The sequence below is a fragment of the Photinus pyralis genome, unplaced genomic scaffold (genome assembly GCF_008802855.1).
Source record: "Photinus pyralis isolate 1611_PpyrPB1 unplaced genomic scaffold, Ppyr1.3 Ppyr1.4_LG6, whole genome shotgun sequence".
Taxonomy (NCBI): Eukaryota; Metazoa; Arthropoda; class Insecta; order Coleoptera; family Lampyridae; genus Photinus; species Photinus pyralis.
Window position 1 is genome coordinate 11,927,861 of NW_022170663.1, and position 21,207 is coordinate 11,949,067.

Genomic DNA, 21,207 nt, shown 5'->3' on the forward strand with positions numbered 1-21,207 from the left:
TTTTGTAACTGTAATATTGTGCAGGAGAAGATAGTACAACTCATTGTCATCTGTCTCCAATGCTTCCTCCTTTTGTTGTAACGTTTACCGTTTGGAGATCCACCTCGGCTGCGCTCAACTGGCTTTCCAGATCTGGTCTGGTAAAATTCTGCGTTTCTTTTTCAGGGTATCCATATATAACAATTAAAAACTACAAAAAATCGATATACTACCCGCGTGTAAGCTCAATAGCAATCCCACAGTTAGTTCGCAAAATACCATAAAATTGTCCTATCACGGTCGCCAAAAATATTGTGGCCACATCTTGAACCCAGTCACTAAGTCCAATTGATGGTCGCGAAATCAAACTTGAAGGTCAACAGCTCTTTTATTATTGTACTACTGAAGTAATCTGCTTCATAACCCTAAAAAACAAACTCTCCAGAGACTGCTATCAATTAAAATTAATAGTCTCTTAACTTACTTACCTTACCTATGGTTATGTGCTTTCGAATTCTGCTTTGGCCAATGCTACTTCGGAATTCAAAATCGAAAAAGCGCTAGCTTTTGTTTCTTCGTTACCGCATTTGTGACGTGGTTTCAGCAATCCCGGTTCGGAAAGCGGGCACCTGCGTTTAAAGGTGTCTGAAATTCGGGCGCCTCTATTCCGGCACGTCCAGTCCGAATCGCAATTGAAATGGAGGAACTTGCTATCGTAAAAAAATCTAGCAGAATAAGTCACTGTACTTCCAGATCGGCGTATAACAATTACTGAATTGTATTTTTTTACGTTTATTTAAAAATAGAAACAATTTAGGAAACAATTTTACAGATTGAGAGCTTAATTTTACCTTCTAAAAAGTCATGTGCAATAGAATGTAGGATTAGCTAACTTATTAATTTTTACAGTGGATAACAAACGAATTTCTATGTCACAACAAAGAAAACAGCGGAGCGTGGTTTATTTGAATTCACAGTTGGGGGAAATTTTCCAAAGCGAAAAGTTTATGGCAAAATCTCGATTGCTCGTCCTGCAGGAAACATCCCACTTCAGATTATGGACATCCAATTTATTGAAATTGGAGTAGAATTATATGAAATGTAAGGGAATTAAATGCACTTCTTTTTATTTATGTTAACAATACTTGAATTTATAGTACTACCGCAAGTGTGTGGTATTTTAGGATTCATTCTACAACATACGTGACTGATTTCCTTCCATTTTGTCCCCGAAAATATGGGGATCATTTAGGTAGATATATTTATTTCCATTATATCAATATCGCATGGGTGTCATTTTGGACAGCAAATGCTGGGGTTTACAATAAAATCTGAGGAGTAAGTGACGTTTTCCCAACTGCCTTCTTATCACTGTTTACCACGAATTCCAAGGAGTTTTTTTTTATTTAAATAGGTAATGACGTTTTTTGTGTCGGTTTAAAAGATATACGTAATCTCGAAAAGTTGTTTGCTACCATTTCACGTGCGATAATTAAGCCATAAAAGCGAACGCACAAGTCACCGAGGGGAAAAATTAGATCACGTCACCGATTTTAAGGGTTGTCGCGCTACTTAAAATGTACGCTGTAGAAATCTAAGTTAACGACTAATTACGTCTTAACGAGATTGTTGCTGTAACAAGTCAATGTAATCTAAGCGTCTGCGAGGGTGTTTATTGAAGTAAGTGAAGACCACCCGTTTAACCACAGCTGGAGAACGATGCATGTGCCGGCGTTTAACTCCGGCTCATTGGACCTTGTAATCAGATTGGACCTTGTGCCAAGTCGATCCATCTGGTGTTGATATTCGGTTACCATCTCACCCCATTAACCAAGATTGCTTTATAGGCCGTTTTAGTATCGTCCGGGGTTATAAAATGCGTTGTTAATGGCTTACGGATTTGAAATTTTTTGAGTTTTAATGCCGCATTGTAAATAAAAACGTCGAGAGCTTTCGTCAACAATAGAAACTAAATAGCGTGAAATTCCATTGTAACAGGTTGTAAAATGTAATCCGAAACGATTTTTTAGGGTTTCCATCTAAAATTCTTAACCTCAAATTTTCATGGACGCTTAGCGTCATCGATTAATAATCGCGTAATAAATTAGTTAACGTTTAACGGAGCTCTCGATAATTTATTACAAATTTATAATTTAGAAACCAGTTTCTAATTTAAAAATTTAAATTAAACTTTTATTTTTTCTCCCATCTTGATTAGACGATGTTTGCTTGCCTCCACTGAACCTCGAGGAAAATTAATTTTACATCATACCCTTTTTTCTCAGCGTTTATGTCAACGTACCGGCTTGATTAATTATTTAAAGTACTTTCTTCATTAGTTTGTCTTTGATTAATTACAGCATCAATTATAGTAAAATATTCATTTCCTGACTTATACTCAATTATGTTTTTCCAACCGCTAAATTAGTTAACCTTGCCATTGCACGATGACTTTTGCGGAATGAATCGTGTCGCAATTGCATTTCAAAATGTGATATAATTGTTTAAATTACGTCCGCGCACAAAAAAAAAGCTGTTTGGCCTGAATTGAGCTCGGCGAGTTTTGTACGACAGTTCCTTAATGTAATAAAACAGCATGTCATAAAATATTACCTCTCACTAACCTACTTGCAGCCATTTACATAATTATTACTAATTGTCTTAGATTGATCGCTTCTAAATCCGCATTCCCTGTGTTTTTTCTTTTGGTAACACTTCGGTTATATGAGGTCGATTTGCAATTCGTTTTCCCATTGATCGTATTGTTTTTTAGCCGCTGAGGCCATTATCCTTATAGTGTAAACAATTATTCATTTACGCAAAAGTTTTGGTCAGGTTCGGTTTCTGATTTAATTTAATTAATTTAATTTGACTAACCGTGCAGTATATCGAAAATCGGAGGCATTTTGGCATCCAGTTATTTAACCCTTGCACATTTTTATAATTGCTGAATTTTTCGTTCCATAAGAGAAAGTTTTGCTGAGTACAGTTTATTAGAATTATGTACTTCCAATGATGATTCAACTAAATGCTCATTTACATAATTGACTAATACTTTATAAAATTTATGAAGACCTTGGACTTTTTCTTTGGAGTGAGATTGAATAATAGGGAAGGATATGAATGATCGAAACAAAAATGTTATGTTGGTGTTTAGAATCACATCTCATTATTTTATTCCCTAATTATTCCATAATTTTTGTTCCACAAAGTATCGTTATTACAAAAATATAAATCTTTTTTTTTATTTATGACAGATGGCTTAATCCTGCGTGAATACCTATCGGAAAATTTCCTGGAAAAAGCATTCCATATACAGTCCACATACCACAAATTTTAAAATCTTAGCTTTCATGTTGAAAATTATAAATTACAGATGCAAATTGTTTCCAAAATGTTTCGACGTGACTATGTCCGTTAAAGCTGCCAACTTCAAGTTTAAGATTTGTAATAAAACAATCTGGAAAACAATGTAACAAAGCACTCGTTTTCCGCCTTGGAGACACCAGTTTTAGTGATCACATGAACACCCGGTACCTAGACCGTTTTAAGGGGCGCGTCTTTTTTTATGATACCTTGTCGATACGGCTTTAAATCTTTTACGTTTCTTCGCAAAATTGCGAAATTATAAATGTGAATAAGAGCGCTACATTTGAGACCCCTCACGTTGTAATCGGATGTTGTTTCTGCATCTCATTTAATCAGCTACCGCTAATTACACTTACTTAATTGGCGGGATTGAGACTTTTAAAGGCGGCGAGGTTAATTGTTATTTGGAATTTCAACCTAATAACGGCGTAAACCTGCATGGGCGATATCCAGAAGCGTTTTAAGTTCTAGATACCGAGTGTTCATCTGCAAAGTGATCGCTAAAACTTCAAGGCGGAAAACGAGTGCTTAGTTACATCAGGACGCAACCGAAAAACGATTGCGCAACTCAAAACCAAAAATCACCAAAACTAACTGGAACTCATGGCACATGATCGCCAAGTGACAAACCTGTCTAGTGATGTTGTGTGTTGGAAACAAGTTGCTCATGTCGCTTTCAGGACGTGATCCAGGATGACATTTAGAGGAAAGAAAATGTTAGTGATGGTTGAGTATCGTATTCCAGGAGGTGTGGGGGTTTTGAAAAATAAACCACAAAAACGCTATTTTATGCATTTCCCAATAATTTGGTCACACTTACATACCAAGTTTTGGTTTTAGACCTCAGATGTCCCTTGGCACTTTGTCTTTGACATTTCTGCATGCCTTGACAAACTTGTGGTATCAAACCAGTGACGCTTTTAAGTGGATGTTGTCCATTCCTTCACAAACATGCCTTACCTGTTCGTAAAACTAAAAACCCACTTGCTCTCTAACCTAAATGTCATATGTTAGAACGACAAAGATGTGTAGCCTCATACGCGGTGTCGTCTAGTCCATTTAGAATCCGGACACTTTGTTTAGTCTATAGCAGCGCCTCTAGTGGTCGAATTGGGAATGTTTGACAGGGATTTGTTTTGAAAGTACGGTATGTATGGTGGGGAAGTAGTAGATATACCGCTCCCTATCTCAACCGAAGGAGGTGCAGCGAATTGTATAATCGCTTGAAATTTTCTTTTCGCCCCTGGTCGCTCTAATGATCGGCCAACGTAAACAAAATAATAACAAAAACAATCATCCAAATTCACATCAGTGGTGCCCTCTCTTAATCACACGAGAATAGCTCTAGGGACTTCATTTGTTACAAGGAAGGAAAAAAGAGCTATTGAAAACCTTCCAGGATACGTACTCACTTGCTCACGTCTTTTCCAATTCTCCTTTATAAACTGACGAAAATGAAATTGTATACTAAGATTGATCCCGGCATTCACTCCAAGGGATCACGGTACGAAGATTACACAAATATATTATTTTTGTTTACAGTTAAGAACTCAGGCGCCTGCGTCAGGACATTACCCATCGCACCATAACAACAATATACGGGTATGTTCAGAATTTGTGTTCGTCGTTTGAGATCAGGCACCCACCTTTGGCTAGAACCTATTGTATTATAGAGTTAGGGGTTTCGAGATCCATCCCATAACAGTTTCCATATAACATAAAAATTCAAATATTCAGGAGTTATGCAAAATAATCACATAAAATCTCTCAAACACCCTGTATATTAATCTCAAATGAAAGTCGCCCACACCTATGTAATACTCCCCTAAATACCTACTTATCAAAAACTGTAATATGTCCCAACTTGTATTAACACCCTGTACCTACTAATCTTCAACCTTCCCCTAACAAATAATCATTCTAACCCCTGAAGGATAAATCATTAATGAAACTAAAGGAATTTTCTTAAACTCTCAATTCCTTGAAACGTACATGAGAAAACTACGTATGAGACATCCCTAACAAAAAAGCCAAGCTACCTACGCAACAAAACCCACTGAAATATCTGGACGAGAACGAGAACTCTAGAAATTAAATCACTTATGTATCTTCAGCTTCTGTATCTTCCACTCCTAGCCCAACACAAATACTTTCGGCAAAACAGTTTCGTAACGCAGCGGCTCTTTATACCATGCGTTCAGGAGAGCTGGGAATTCCAAAAATATACGGTGTAGTCAATTCTTTACATACGCATCTAAAAATCTGACTCTTGATTGTGCAGTATTGGGTAACTCCATTAAACCTATCCTTGGATTGATCGGTCTAACATAAACACGCAATTCCAACGTTTATTGTGGTTTAAAATGAATTTTTTTATTTCGTTAATACGTTGGCATTACAATACTCCCCAAATTCAGAATTAATGACGAGTTAAAAAAGTGTGGGTAGTTGCGGGAGAAAAATATGAATTGAGAACGATCACTATAAACTGGCAATCATTTCTGATGCTTTCCCGCAGCTGCAATTCATTTTCACTTTCTGTAAATACCAAGAGTTTCAGAAAATGTCACTGCACTTGCGACTCACCGACGTAATGGCAGTTTTAAACTAGGATCCGTTAGCGGAAAACGAGTTCTGGTCGTAAAAACGAATATTAAACATAAATTTTGAAAATGACTGCAATTAAAATCACACCCCGCCCCTCGAACTCCAAATCCTAAAGGACAAATCTCGGGAACAAATAACTATTAAAAATTATAAATTCCCAACGGCAATTTAGGCGTGGAAAATTGCTTGTACCCGCCATAAATTAAACTAAATGAAAGATGACAAACAATAATTAGAATTTCGGTATTGTACGAGAAAATTGAGAAATGCGAGTCATAATAATTTCCATTTTAGAGTGACTTGTGCCCTCCAGAGCGCGCATCAGTCGTAAATGTTGAACCTACGTAATAAAATCGCACTTTAGTGCTTTATTCTGCTCCAATTTCATTGTATTACACCGATGAAAACATCACTAAATAACTTCATTAATTTTTATACGCCATCTGCTGCTGTAATCAAATATGTATCTGAAGACAAAGCGGGAGCCCCTCCTATCTATGTTTTCCGTCTATAAATTATGAAATTTTCATTATATAATTACCTTTAGGGGCCTGGAAATGTTAGAAACATATAATTATGATTGGTAATGGAAAAGCATTGTGAGATAATCGTCGAAATTAATCTTTATTGACGGGAGTTTCTCTATTGTTCACTTTATCGCGAAGTTTCGTGAATGCGACAGTTGCTACGTACAGTCTACTGTTGTAGGATAAAGTGTTGCCTACAACAAACTGCCGATTTTCAGACTTAGTTCCAGATATATAGGGGAGTATAACGATTGTAAAAGCATTTATTTATTCATTACACGTTTCTGAGATATATTTTCACTTCATACAGTCGATCGGAACAGACAATGAATTTTAATGATGGTATTAACGCCGGCTTCGCGAAATGAAAAATTCGTGCCTCTGAAAATTTCCTTCGTTATATCAGTTTCTTGTTTGGCGTATTAAAGTGCGTCATTAAAATCGTGTAAATATGTTCAGTGGAAAGCTTTATATACTATACAAATTTCAGCGTGTGAAAAGGAAAATGAAATGCAAAAACGCATATCTAGTTTTTGCGTTTCAAACAATTTTCAGAGCTTATTTTGAGAATGGAATGGGATGGCTTTAGCTAGATTTTGTACAAATTTCAGTTCGTTGTTTGCTCCGGGTAAAAAGTCAATTGTCATTCAATTAGCTTTTGTTGACTTATGTCGTGTTAACTCAGTGCATCATGGCCTACGAAAGAAGTGTACTTATTTGTTGAACATTATTCACTGTTCGTTAACTTTTGACACGGGGCAATGCTAAATAATCTTCATGTTTCTTTGAGCAAGTTTTTTCACATTAGGATAATTAGTAAAGAAGGATTCTTATTTTCAGGGCAGTGGTGAAATTTCAAAATTAATCCTTTTAGGTTTAAATTTTTGGCGGATTTAATGGTGGCATTTCCGGAAGTACCGGAAGTAGCTAGTAATTTTGTTATTTTAAGTGGCAACCCCTATTTTCTTATTGCATTGTTGGATTATACGTGTCGATATCCACAATTTATGGTTTTTAAATTAGTTTGACTTTTTAAAAATGCAGACCGTACCTTGAAAATTGACTAGGTACTTGAAAACGGTTGTAGTTATGGCAACCCATTTTTACCAGTGCATAGGGAAAGAATAGGGTTTTCTTTTAGTGTAGGTACATAAAAAAAGTTAAGTTGTGTACTACCGCTCCTATAGAGATCCAAATTTAAGAAATTCCAAAGACTAAAAACTCAGTTTTTTTAATGAAATTTTCTTACTTGCATTTGATAGAGAGTCAAAATTGGCATATTTTGATATTAAATGTTCCTATCTATAGCTATCTTTAACAGTTTCTGACTTATTCCCATTTCATTGAATTGATACCATTTTTTTCGGATTTTTTTTTAGTATTCGGTATTTTATGACAATCGAATTTTAAACAAATCTGGTGACACTACAGCACTTGATTAAGGTAGCAAACTCTTCTGCCATTTTGGCGCCCACTGACAATTCAAATCTGTGCACAGAAAAACTGTTTAATGTGTAAAATCTTACGTTACTTTATGCATTAATAAACTTGAAAAAATCAATAGCAGAACATGCAACATTTTGCAAGCGTTAATTGTCAGTGGACTCCAAAATGGCGGACAAGTTTAAGGACTAACCTTCGAACGAATCAGCTGTGGTATATATAGTAGCTATAAGTGACACTAATCCGTCACCTGTTACAGGTTAACAAGTTTATCAATAATGAAAAAATGACTCACAATGTTTTCACCCATGAAGATTTTTGGAATTTAATTGTTACTTATTAGGAAATGGACAGAAGCTTTGGAAGCTTTGTGCCCCCAAAACAATTACCTAAAGCAAGATCCATTGTTGAAAATGAGACTCATATTGTTAATGTCCTTGGATATTTCACGGCATACCACACTAATTCGTTGAAAGACGCAGAAATTGCTTTGGGTTTAAGTATTAGTTGCATCCATAAAATCCTACCATTATCGTCCATTTTGTGCTTTCGTTGCAATCAGGTGACCTCCCAAGACGAATTGAGTGTTAAGGTATCGAGAAGATGATAATGTTTTGGGGAACAGTCAGACGAGGTCAAATCTAGTAAAAAAGAAATTTTAATCGCCATATCTCACATTACTGGTGCGATCAAAATACTTTTTTCTACAATCGATATCAAAAGTAGGCATTTGCGCTCGTATTTGACAACGCAAACGTCATATTTTTCGAGGAATGTCACTTTGTCGCTTATAAGCGACAAAATAGAAAAAACGCTCGCTCTCCCAATTATTAACTATAAATCAAATATGCATTGCTCAGAGTATCCAATGACAACGAGTAAATGACATCTTTCATTTGGACATAAGATTAAAATGATTTGAGTGAAAAATTTAATTTTTGGAAATATGTGAACTGCTCGATTGTAGAAAAAACCTTGTGTGTAATTCGAGCGCAAATTGATTGTCGATTTCAAGAGATTGCCGCGCTCCTTCGTCGCGCGTCAACTGTCTCTTTCAATCGACAATATATCATTTTGCGCTCTTAATACACAAATAGCTATTTTGAATCGTGAAGTAGGTACACTTTCAAGAGGGCTGGAGTGTTGTATTTTGTGCAAATAACAAGATGTTGTGTTTCCATGTGTATTAAGAAAATTTGAATGCAGAAGGAAGTTTTACGTAACATTGTTGTTCCTGCAACAGAAGATCTGCCTCTGCTGGAATATGTTATGCTATATGTCTTACTAACAAGCTCTGCACATAATGCAGGCATTATATCTGAGTTTTTAGATGTCACTATTCCAGGAAATTGAATCGGAAACCGCGGGCCACATATTTGGTCTGCTTGTTCCCCGAACTTTTCCCCATTAGGTTTCTTTTTGTTAGCCCAGTCAATTTAGACCAAAAATGGGCAATCAGAGGAACTAAAAATACTAGTTCCAATTTTTTCAGAAATGTGTAGGGAGAGGTTCCCTGAACAAGAAAAAATAAAGTCCCTCCAAATTCCGGTGCCGCTGGGGGAAGGGGGGGGGCTTTAAACGACCTCATTTTTCAGTTTTTCGCTTTTAACTCGAAAATTGTGCGTTACAGTGAAAAAGTTCTTCAGTACAAAATGAAAGCTTATTAAATTTGCTACAAGTTTGGTTATATACATTTTTTCGAAAACTGAACCGTTTTATGGCATTAATGTCCTCGTGCCCATCGAATACAACTGCACAATTGGAAGAATAGTGATTTATTATATATGAAGCATACTGCTCACACATGAAAGAGAAAGTGGTCCCAACATTCCATTTGACTCTGTGAAGGAGAAAGCCACCGTCCATTACAGTGTAACTCGTTTTGAGGGTCACTGCATCCATACACACAGGGAAAGCCTCATAGAGAGCAGATTTCTTCGTTTTCCTGAAGCATCCTTCGGGGAATGGAGTCATGGGGTATGGAGATAACTCGTACTTCAACAGGTTCGGATATAGGGATGTTAATGCTGTACAGGTTTTATTGTGACGATTTTCCCCTAAAATGACCGGGGGAGGATTGAGAAGCCAAAAATATACGAAAAACGTGAGTGAAAAACAATTTTGTTTAGAAATTACCACCTTTCCGGAGCCGGTAGCACGAAAACGGTTCAGTTTTTCGTAAAGATGTATATAACGTTTTGTACTGAAGAACTTTTTCACTGTAACGCACCATTTTCGAGTTAAAAGCGAAAAACTGAAAAATGGGTCGTTTAAAGCCCCCTCCTCCCAGCGGCACCGGAATTTGGAGGGACTTTATTTTTTCTTGTTCAGGGAACCTCTCCCTACACATTTCTGAAAAAATTGGAACTAGTATTTTTAGTTCCACTGATTTTCCTATTTAGACTGGACTATGTGGGGCTGGGAAGAGAATATGTAAAAGGCTGATCGCTTTGTTGCCTTTTTTTATTGATTAATTTATTTAGATTAGAATCAATGATATTAAATAATCCTTTTCTTGATTTCTATTCCCATAAAATCATGGTCGAATACTAAAAAAAATCCGAAAAAAATTGTATCAATTCGATGAAACGGAAATAAGTCAGAAACGTCAAAGATAGCTCATATAATATCAAAATATATTCCATCAAACGAAATAGTGAGAAAATGGTCGTGGAGTTTTTAACCTTTGAAATTTGCTTAATTTGGACCTCCATAGGTGCGAAAGCTCTATTCTTTGTATATGCACAGCTAAAAATGGGTTGCCATTTTACACCATTACAACCGTTTGTAAGTAATACATTTTCAAGGCACCGTCTGCATTTTTTTAAGCCAAACTAACCATAAATTGTACGACATGTAAGTATCAAAAGAACTGAAATTTAACGTAGAATCCAAAAATGCAATTAAAAATAGGGGTTGCTATTTAAAATAATGAAGTTACTAGCTAGTTTTTAAACCTAAAGAGTTGTTCGTTACTGCAATTATTCGCTGCGTAGGACGTGTGTAGTATGGGAAACCTAATTTCGTTATTAAACGTGGGCTACTCAAATTAAAACACGTGAATTATTGTGGTTTCAGTCAGGGTAAATTAAATATTAATGTAAGAAATGGTTCCCAAATGTTTCAAATCAGGCATTCTTTCCAATGATCTTTCAACCTTCAATTCTATCCACTAACTTTATATGTATAACTTAAAATACATTGTTTGGAAATGTCAAGTACATTTCGCCCGTTTTATTGCTGGGACGCTTTCAAGCGATTTCCCATTGCACTTCTCTGCGTTAGTCTTTTCATGGGCCCGATTGTTTAAGAGTATGGAACAATGCAAGAGGACTTCAGATTAAAAGCAGCAACGAAAAGGTGATCCGTTTTAAGTAATTTGATATAACTCCTCTCGACTACAGATATCCACTCATTGAAATTTACACCAAAAAATCCCTTTTACATAGGGTAGGAATCCCAATTTCTTTTTGTCTAAATTGTGTATCCAAATTAATAAGTATAGGCAAGATTTTTGCGTATTTATTGAATAATTGGTGCTGACATTTTGTTAAATATGCAATTTTTTTGCTGGAATGCTGTTGCCAACGCGAGCATATTATCCTAGCAACAGATGTCAATCTGTATTTTGCTTTCAAGATTAACTGTGCGAATATACTCGTATTTTATGATTCCGGTCTTAAATAAAGATCTTGAAAGGGTAAATAATGTCAAAATATGTTCAAATAGCGGATAAGCGAATATCTTGGACTTGGACTTGGACCCCATGCCAGTAAATCATTGAAAAGACGAAAATTGCGACATGTAGTTGTGTTTATATTGCATATAATTCCATGATATTTCATAAATATTGGGCATATTGTAAAAGCATATTGCATTAATGCTTATAATTATATTGCCCTCAGATTTATCAACGGTCAATGCAGGGGTCAATGATTCCCAATTATGGGATGCCGTGCCGTTGTGAAAAATGCCCAAAAAGTCGTCAATTAAGAAGCTGCATTTAATCAATATTAAAATGAAGTTTAGACGCATCTTGTATTGATAAACTTTCACGGGAGATATTCTCGTTGAGTCTGATACTTAAATTTCGAAAAAGTACAGGGAGTTTTAAGTTGTTTTTAATTGTGCAAATAGTACGATTTGTTGCTTACAAATTAACGAGTGGTTCGGGTTGGTTCGTTTTATTCTAAGTGAAATTGTCATATTTTTCAATTCAATTAACCGACCTCTTTTGCCATATTTAGTCGCACTATTAGATGTTCCTTTTTTGTAAAATTTCTTAAAGAATGCCACCCATCCGTGCGCTTTGATAATCTGCTATTTTGAGATGCTAAGTCGTTTGACATTTTTTCGCCATGCAAATGAGAGGAGCTTTTGCGGTAGCCAGCTTTGAATATGATTTCGTGTGTTATACATGACAATACAATACAATGTAAATGCAATAAAATACAAAATACATAATTCATACTCATATTGTCGCCACGTCGTATTACAATGCGACGAAATATTTATACATAAAAGTAGCACTTAGTCATGCTTTTCCATGTAAGGGAAAGCTCGCGACGTCTATTTCTGCAGATAAAATTCAAATTGCGCTAATGCCGGTTGGGTGTGGATGGAAATAAAACAAGCGGGATCTTTGCCGACATTTGACACCTGTTAGGCCGAATTGCTGTCAAGGGGCAATAGAATGGAGGCGGACAGCGGTCGCGTGCCGCCGTAGGATCTCCCAACCGAGCGGGGGTGGCATAACGCCCGCGAGAGCTTTCAGCGCTTCAACCTAATCTCCTGTGGTCGCATTTAAACGACTCAATCGATTGACATTTTACCCAGATTTGCAGTAGTAGTAGACCTTTCTCTTTCACTATTCGTCATCTTTTAATTAGATATAACGCGGCGTAGCAATGGAGGACGCTAACGGAACGTAGTGAGCCGTAAATAACTCGAGGTTAATAAACTGAAAACACGATTACTAATTAACTTCATTAAAAACAATCCTGGACGGATAAACAAAAATTTTAGAATTTACGATCCGGATGATTATCGGAATGTAGGAAATGGTGTTGCTGGACTCGTCCCATTTATCCAACAGATAAACGAGGTTCGAAAAGGAATTTTCGGAAATTGTTCGGTTTTTCACTTATATTTCCAAACGGGTGCATACTCTACTACTGGTGCAACGTATAATGAAACAATAGTATGATTGGAAAGTGCAAGGACCAAAATAAATGAACGCAACGTATGGCTGAAATTGTTTCTATGCAAATTTTCGACCAATTCTGAATCACAAAGGTTCGTCTTGGAGATTATAAGTATCAAGTATAGCCCTAAGTCAATCTGTCGTCTAACAACGACTTTCTTGGTTAGGTACCTATATGGGAAATTTTTTCCTTTTTCGGTGCCCTGTTGTGCATATATGTCGGGTAAAAAATAAGCTTGACGTGACAGAAAATGTGTGTATATAAACATTTTCTAAGCGCAAAACAAGAACCCCCTGACTGCTACCCTAATCGAACTTAGGTCGGGTTTAAGGGATCCCACCATCCCACTGGACGACAGTGCCGGGATTTTAGCGAAATCTACCAAAATGTGAATTACGAATGAACGGGACGTCGGAACTGTGTATCGACAAAGGGAATGTGGTAACCCCCGACGAGATCTTACTGATGGTGGAGTCGAAACTTCAAACGCGAATTGCAAGTGCACGGTAAGTGAGAAAATGGTACCGACAAAGTGAACGTGGTAGCTTTCGGCAAGATCTTATTGATGGTGGCGTCAATATTGGCTAATAAAACACTGATCTGCCACACAAAAATGCGCTGAAGTCCCTTCGATCTCACACGAGGACTTTGATCATTTTTTAAGTGTACTCGTGTAAAAATGTGCACCCCAGAAGACTCACCACGGAAAATTTGTTCAATAAATGTTCTCTCGGAGTATTTAAATTTATATCTGGATTTTGTAGTTTGTTAGTTTGGTATTTTCGGTATAATATTGTTTTTTCACTACTAGCGTCTGATGACATGATTATTAACCTTTTTTCCACTTGTAAAGTAGGCTTTCTCGGCATTTGTTCAAAGTGGTTAATAATTTTTTATTATTAACTAGTAGTCAATAATGAGAACTGTCATGTCACTTTTAGAAAACACAACCCGAAATTTCGCTCAATGAACGTTTAGACAAGTTCTCTAAAACGAATAATTGCCACCATTCGCAATTTCCAGAGAAATTACATACCTAAAATTATCACATTTTGAAAAAATTCGAAAGAAATTACTCTTTGAAAAATCTCAATGACAGAACAAAATACGGCCTGTTTGACTTGTACTTCCACGTACTTGATTGACATGTTAAATTAAGAAACAAACAATTATCCAACCGTTACTTCTTATCAATATAATATGTTAATTTAGAGGATTTCAAGTGCTAGTAGTGAAAAAAATAGTATATATCCCACGGTAGAGAAGTCTATTATTGCCTTCGCACCTTACACCCCTCGGCGCAAGCGCCTCGAGATGTAATCTTGGTGCTCAGGCAATAATAGTGGACTTCTCTACCTTGATATATAATGTACTATTTTGTACTTTAACTGGTCGTGAAAATTAGTCTCCCGTCACTGGATCTTTTGATTTCTTCTTGCGTTTTGCAGCTTAAAAGTTTGGCACTTGACACTGCTGCAATGTGACATTTAAGCTTAAAGTTTAAGCCTGAGTCTTCACAGTTGAAATGTAAAGCGCTGAATTGAACAAAATACTCACTTCCAATTTGAAAATTTTACTAAATTAAAATTCAACCTCGCAACAGGATTTGACATTACAGTTATTGAATGCTTTCAGTTTTCCAAATACCTATACACAAAATATACCCTTCATTAATCCAGTAAAATGAACAGTTTTCAGTCCATATTGCAAAATGATTCAAAATTAATGAATTATTTATAAATATAAGGAAGAATGTTTGACGCACTACAGAAATTAACCCCTAGCAATTCGCGATTTTTATGTCAATGCAGCAATTTTAAAACAAAGAGGCGTTATTTTCCATTTGATTGCATAGGATAGGGTGGCGCCAGTAATAATTAACAAAAGAAAAATATTTGACGCACGACCGAATTTTACCCCTAGCATATTGTGTTACTTACCTGTCCGAGAGACTTTAAGGTAACATAAAATCACCCTTTTTTTAGAAACAAAAACAGTAATCTACATTACATTGAATAAACGCTTGCCCAGAAGGAAGTCACCCCAAACCTTCTTTGGTCCATCCCATCCGTAGAATTTCACCGAGATATATATACGTGCCTGTGCATTGGGGGTGTTTTATATTTTGCTAGTAAAGTGAGCTCGAGTTATTTATATGCGATTCGCATTTTGTAACGGGAACCGTACACCGGTCCCGAAATTCGGGCAAGCGGTTGGTATATGCGGAGCTCACTTTCGGCTCGCTCGACATTGGTATGTTTTGTGGTCGGAACGATATAACTCTTTAGAATTTCGGGGGAGCGGCTGGTTTATTGGTATGAACTATGTGTTTGGGACCGAAACCGTACAGCACGCTCCAGAATTTCCAGCGAGCGATTGATTTATACCGACCCCGCCTTCGGCTCGCTCGGCTTTGATATAAACTCTATGTTTTGTGACTAGATTTTCGAGCGAGCGGTTGTTTTATGCCGATCTCACCTTCGGCTTGCTCGGAATTGGTATTGCCGTGACCCTTGAGCTTTGGGTCACATAGAAAAAATAGATGGAATAGGTGGGGCACCTTGGCCGAGCAAATAAAAATGCTGTGTGTTATGGTCCCGGCCAAAGTGAACCATACACAAAACGAATCAAACCTAACTAGCTCCCTAATTAAATCTCTTCCAGTACACATCCATATCCTGGCGCAATAAAACAAATTCAATTTCGACTTTAAATTCCAGATTCAAAGCAAACAATGGTTCCTTAAACTCCAAAAGGATCACTGACCAAATTTTGAATAAACATAAAATGAACTCTGGGCACGGATCAACAAAATTCATCATAATTAAGTATGAGACTATCTGAGTCCTTAAGGGATCGAATAAACGATCACGATTTCCATGATTTCGCATAAAACCACTGGCAGTAAACATAAAATCTTACTTAACAATTAAAAAAATAAAAATTCGGGCGTACAAAACACTAACTTCGGAAAGAAACAACGTACTTAACTGAGACGTAACGCACAAAACTTGCTCTTGTTAAATTTCTCTTTTGGACAGGTTGCAGAAATGTTAATGAAACTATAGAAAGTTACTAGGTTTCTTTGTTTCAAAGTTTTAAGAAATATTCTAAAATGTGCTTAGAAATATCCAACGGGGAAAATAATTGCTAAAGGACGACTTTTGGAGAGTCTGAACAGTACAGAAATAAATCCTATTTCTTTTAAACAAGCAATTCCAAAGCGGCCAAGCTATTGATTGATTAAATTTGAAAGTGATACCAGATTTTTTTAATAGCCACCTACTACAGGGTGTAAAATGTACTTAATACTTACAAATATAGTTAAATTTGGTACTCCTCCAATACTAGGTCTAGAAACCAATTTCGAAAGAAAATTCAAAGGGCTGTAACTTTTGAACTAGTAGCCCAATCTTGGAACTGTTTGAAATTATGGATTCTACGGGTCACATTCTATAAGAAAATTTTTTTTCCGGGTCGACCTGAGACAATTTTTTTTCGGGGCTCAAAAAAAGGCAGTGTATAACCTTCCTTTTTTACCAAAAATCGACTGCACCAAAATTTCTCGGGAAACACTTTTTCTTATTAATTTTGGTGCGTAGAATCCAAATTCACAGATTGACTTTTTGACTCTCAATCAAAAGTTATAGACTAGAAACCAATTTCGAAAGAAAATTCAAAGGGCTGTAACTTTTGAACTAGTAGCCCAATCTTGGAACTGTTTGAAATTATGGATTCTACAGGCCACATTCTATAAGAAAATTTTTTTTCCGGGTCGATCTGAGACAATTTTTTTTTCGGGGCTCAAAAAAAGGCAGTGTATAACCTTCCTTTTTTACCAAAAATCGACTGCACCAAAATTTCTCCGGGAAACACTTTTTCTTATTAATTTTGGTGCGTAGAATCCAAAACAATTCGGACTTTTTCGATCAGACTTCTCAATCAAAAGTTATAGACTAGAAACCAATTTCGAAAGAAAATTCAAAGGGCTGTAACTTTTGAACTAGTAGCCCAATCTTGGAACTGTTTGAAATTATGGATTCTACGGGCCACATTCTATAAGAAAATCGATCTGAGACAATTTCTTTTTCGGGGCTCAAAAAAAGGCAGTGTATAACCTTCCTTTTTTACCAAAAATCGAAATGATAATACGGAAACTAACAAATAATGAGCAAACGACTAACAAACGAATATAAGCAGATTAAAGTAACGAGGTAACAACCAATACCCAGGACATCATATTGCGATATCTTAAGCCTAACTTAAAATTTGTAAGAGAACGGAAGACTCCATTTTGGCATGGACATCGGCAATTTTAAACTTTATTTTGTATCTCTTTATTTTAAATTCAGTTTGGATTTGAATTTGGTTTTTTGGTTATAAATGGCGAGAAGGTTGAAGCAAAGCAACCATTTTCGCAGAACCACTGAGCTTTATACTGAAAATTGAAGAAATTGTGTGCTTGCTACTATTATACCTGCGGTCTTAATCATATTTTCCTTTCAACGTGAATTGAGCACGAATGGATGGACATAATGAAGAAATCGAAGATCATTTCCACTAAAATGAGAGCAAAAAACAGGCTCACGTTCCATAAATTATAATCAGTTATTAATACTTTTGAAAAACGACGAAACCATCATAGAGCATCGAATCCTAATGTTTAAAAAATGTTTATGGGGGTCATAAGTAATAAACCGCCGACATCATATAAGACAGTACGAGTGGGAGGGACAAGTTTTGTGCATGATGTTTTTCCTGTTTTACGCTGTATATAATTACACGACTGTTGTTTTCGATCATCAATCATTTCGATAATACCGATTTGTTCGAACTCTTCTTTCTCTGTGTATAGAGTCGGTTATCTTTTCCCATCGATGTATCTTCGGATAATTAGTTTGCTTTGATTTAGTATCGTAAATAATAAGCCACGTCTGATTATTATTTATAAACACGTATAAGCAAGTCGTGTCGTACACGCTATTAGGAAACGCCTCGAGAAAAAAGCTCAAAAATTGAATGTAATTGATAAAGGTCACTTAAAAGCTTCATCAATTACTGTCTAACGTTCAGCGCGCCGACTGTGGTTTTTGAATTTTATTACAAATGCACCGTATTACACGAATCATTTATTACGCCATATCGCCGGGTAAAATCATATTTATAAAAAAAAACACAACAACAAAACAACGCGAGATAAGGCAATAAATCTCTAGCGCCTGAGATAACTTTTACTGTATGGCATATGGGCGCTTAAATATACATGACGTTCAACTCAAATTAATTATTAAAAAAGGAGTTTGTGGTGGTATCTACGTGTTGAAATCCTGAGTAGAGTTTTTGGGAGTTGGGAAATTCGCCTTGTATACCTAATGCGATTTTTCGACCATTTTTAATTAAGTTTGTACGAAATGAGCTGGAGGAAATGTAATTAACTCTTTTATCGTTTAATTACATTTTGGTTGCAGGCGCAAGTCTCGTATATGCAAATGACGTATTTTTGATATTGATCTTGTAATCAGGATAAAACATTCTTTTGCGTGTACATCACATCCGTGTTCTAATTATGAATGTAATTAAATTAATAATAATGCACTTCCAATACGCTGTTACCATTTAAAATGAATAAACAAGGCTGTTACTATAATAATAGGAAATTTAACAATTTGATGCACATACTTAGTAAAACTGTAATAAAATATTCATTGTTTAATTGATTTCAGCAAGTCTCCAAATCTAAAAGAAAGCTAAACGCCCTCTGCAAATATCAATCACTTCTGAGACTACTACCCCTATCAACCTGTATGTAATTTAAAATAATCAAATACATATAAAAGATAAAAATTGTTTATATCTGGATACCGATCCAAAGTAGTTAACTTCTGTCAAACTTTCATGCTCTAGATCCAACGAGCTCTTTTATATACCAATGGAATTTGGGGGAGGTTAGCCACCCCACCTTACAAACATACTCGCAAGATATAAGCAGGAAAAGTGTTAACCATACTCTTGGAGTCATGTTTTCCACAAAGAAAAGGGCTCGACCCTTAGGATAAAATTGTTTGACAATTTTTTTCTGGGTACGAAATAATAGTTATTTACATAAAAGTCAGAAAAATGTCACATTGCTGGCGAGGAAGAAGTACTAATTTCCGAGTCAAGTAATGTCATTTTACTGACGAGTTTTGTATTAAATTTTACTCAAAATCGACTTTTAATACAACATTTCAATTTTTATATACAACTTTTGATTAATGTCAATCTGTCACTGATGACAGTAGTCATTATAAACATTTAGCAATGTCAACATGAACATGAAAATGAAGGTTTCAGGACAATTTTGGGTAAAAAAATGTATCTTGAGAACTCTTGTCTAGATCGTAATTTGGGCTCGATTGGCATTGAAATAAAAAGAAATGCAAGTTTTAGTTGAAGGAAGCTGTTGAACAAAACGTTTTCGACACCCGTGTTGTTTGGAATCAGAATAAACTAAGTTCGCTTGTCGTTTTTTGCACACAATATGTTTCAAATAAAAATTCACATTGACATACGAAATTTCCTCTTCAAAAAATAGATATAATTCGATTTATTTTTAACACGAAATTTTGAAGATGCAACTAAAAATGGTCGAGACTATCTCGTAACCAAAGAGGTTTTCTGTGTAAGAGCGAAATGGTTTCCAAATTAAATATACAGGTAAGATAATAACTCGAGTAAAAATTAATTAATTACAGTAATTTGCCATGAACAATTTGGAATTAATTCAATTTTTTTCTCTTGTGGACCACTTTTTCTGTTCCATTTGAAATTTCGATCAATTAGAATTAGCTGCACTTTCATTACTTTTAAAATTGTCTGGCATTCACTCTTTTATTTCATCGGAGCACGCGGTAAAGTTAAAATGGTGTCGGGTTCATTTTTTTTTTAATTAAATAAAGAAAATAAATTTTCAATTTGAAACTAATAACGTTAAATTGTGAATTTATAATGGCATTAAAACTGAGAGCTTTAAAGCTACGAGCTTAATCTCTCTTTTTATGTCTCGGTATATAAATAATTTCCTGATTAAAATTGATTATTTTTCAACGAATCGGGCGTCGGCCCTGATAGCATCGAGGGTTTGTCGAGAATCAAGGAAAAATCGTCAAAATGGAAGTTTATTCAAGATGAAAATTACAAGTTAATGCATTTTCCTTCTAAAAATTAATTTGATTTACAGCTAATTTAAATTTAGATAGGCTTTTTGCTTCCATTTCTCTGGCACATTCGCAATTTTTTTGTTGTATAAATCGAGCATTACTCCTTATTAGAGTCGACATTTGATAAGATTTCATTATGGTGAATGTATTTTGATAATATGTGTATATGGGGGAAAGTCCTCTACCGAGCCCCTAGTAGAGCGTTTTGTGTATGAGGAACACGTTCGCAATTGACGAGGCTCTGGATCTGATCAGCATTCAAAATCGACAATTTAGTAAAAATACAGCGCCCCCTCGTCCATAAATAACGTTCCGAAATAAATTAAACGTTTTTCTCCTGTGTACCAAAATTTTCCCCTTTCTCCCTTTTAAATTCTTCCATTGAATACTTTAAATCACCATTTTCTGTTTCAATAGTTTTTTATTTTTCCCCCGTAATTACTTCTTCTTAGGTCTACGACCTGTAGCCCTAGGCGGAACATTGTACTACCTCTGACCTCGCATTCCTCCGTCCGTACCTTCACAGGTAATCGTGTTTTGATTGAAATTATGTTTAATGATTGATTATACTCTGTTTATATTCTTCCGAGGCGCGTTTTTCAAGAGATGAGTATAGGAATTATGGATAGGTGTCTGATGGACGTAACACGCGTTTTCCGTTGTTATGGAAAAATTGGATTTGTTTAGCATAAAACATGTGAAGCTTACCTTCGTGTGGCAGATTATGTTGAAGTTGCACAAGGGAAGTTCAAAAATTATTCTCAATTTCATTTAAATCAATAATCCAATTCGTAAATTTAAGAAGATGCTGCAAAACAATGTTATTTTAGACTTCTTATAAGCTTGATAGTCGGTTGGTATATTTGGCAGAGAATTAGT

The 21,207-nt window shown here is 35.7% G+C and overlaps 1 protein-coding gene across 4 annotated transcripts in view; it reads left to right on the forward strand.

Annotated features, from left to right (window-relative positions):
* The window catches only part of LOC116173717 (TOX high mobility group box family member 4-A-like), a 103,560-nt gene that overhangs the window by 7,924 nt on the left and 74,429 nt on the right, over window positions 1-21,207 (forward strand). For 2 of the 4 annotated variants that reach the window (XM_031491375.1, XM_031491377.1), the window contains exon 2: window positions 4,891-4,950. The exons of the other annotated variants lie outside the window; for them this stretch is intronic. In XM_031491375.1, the coding sequence (XP_031347235.1) occupies window positions 4,891-4,950 (60 nt within the window). The remainder of the gene's footprint in view (window positions 1-4,890; window positions 4,951-21,207) is intronic. 4 annotated transcript variants of the gene reach the window in all.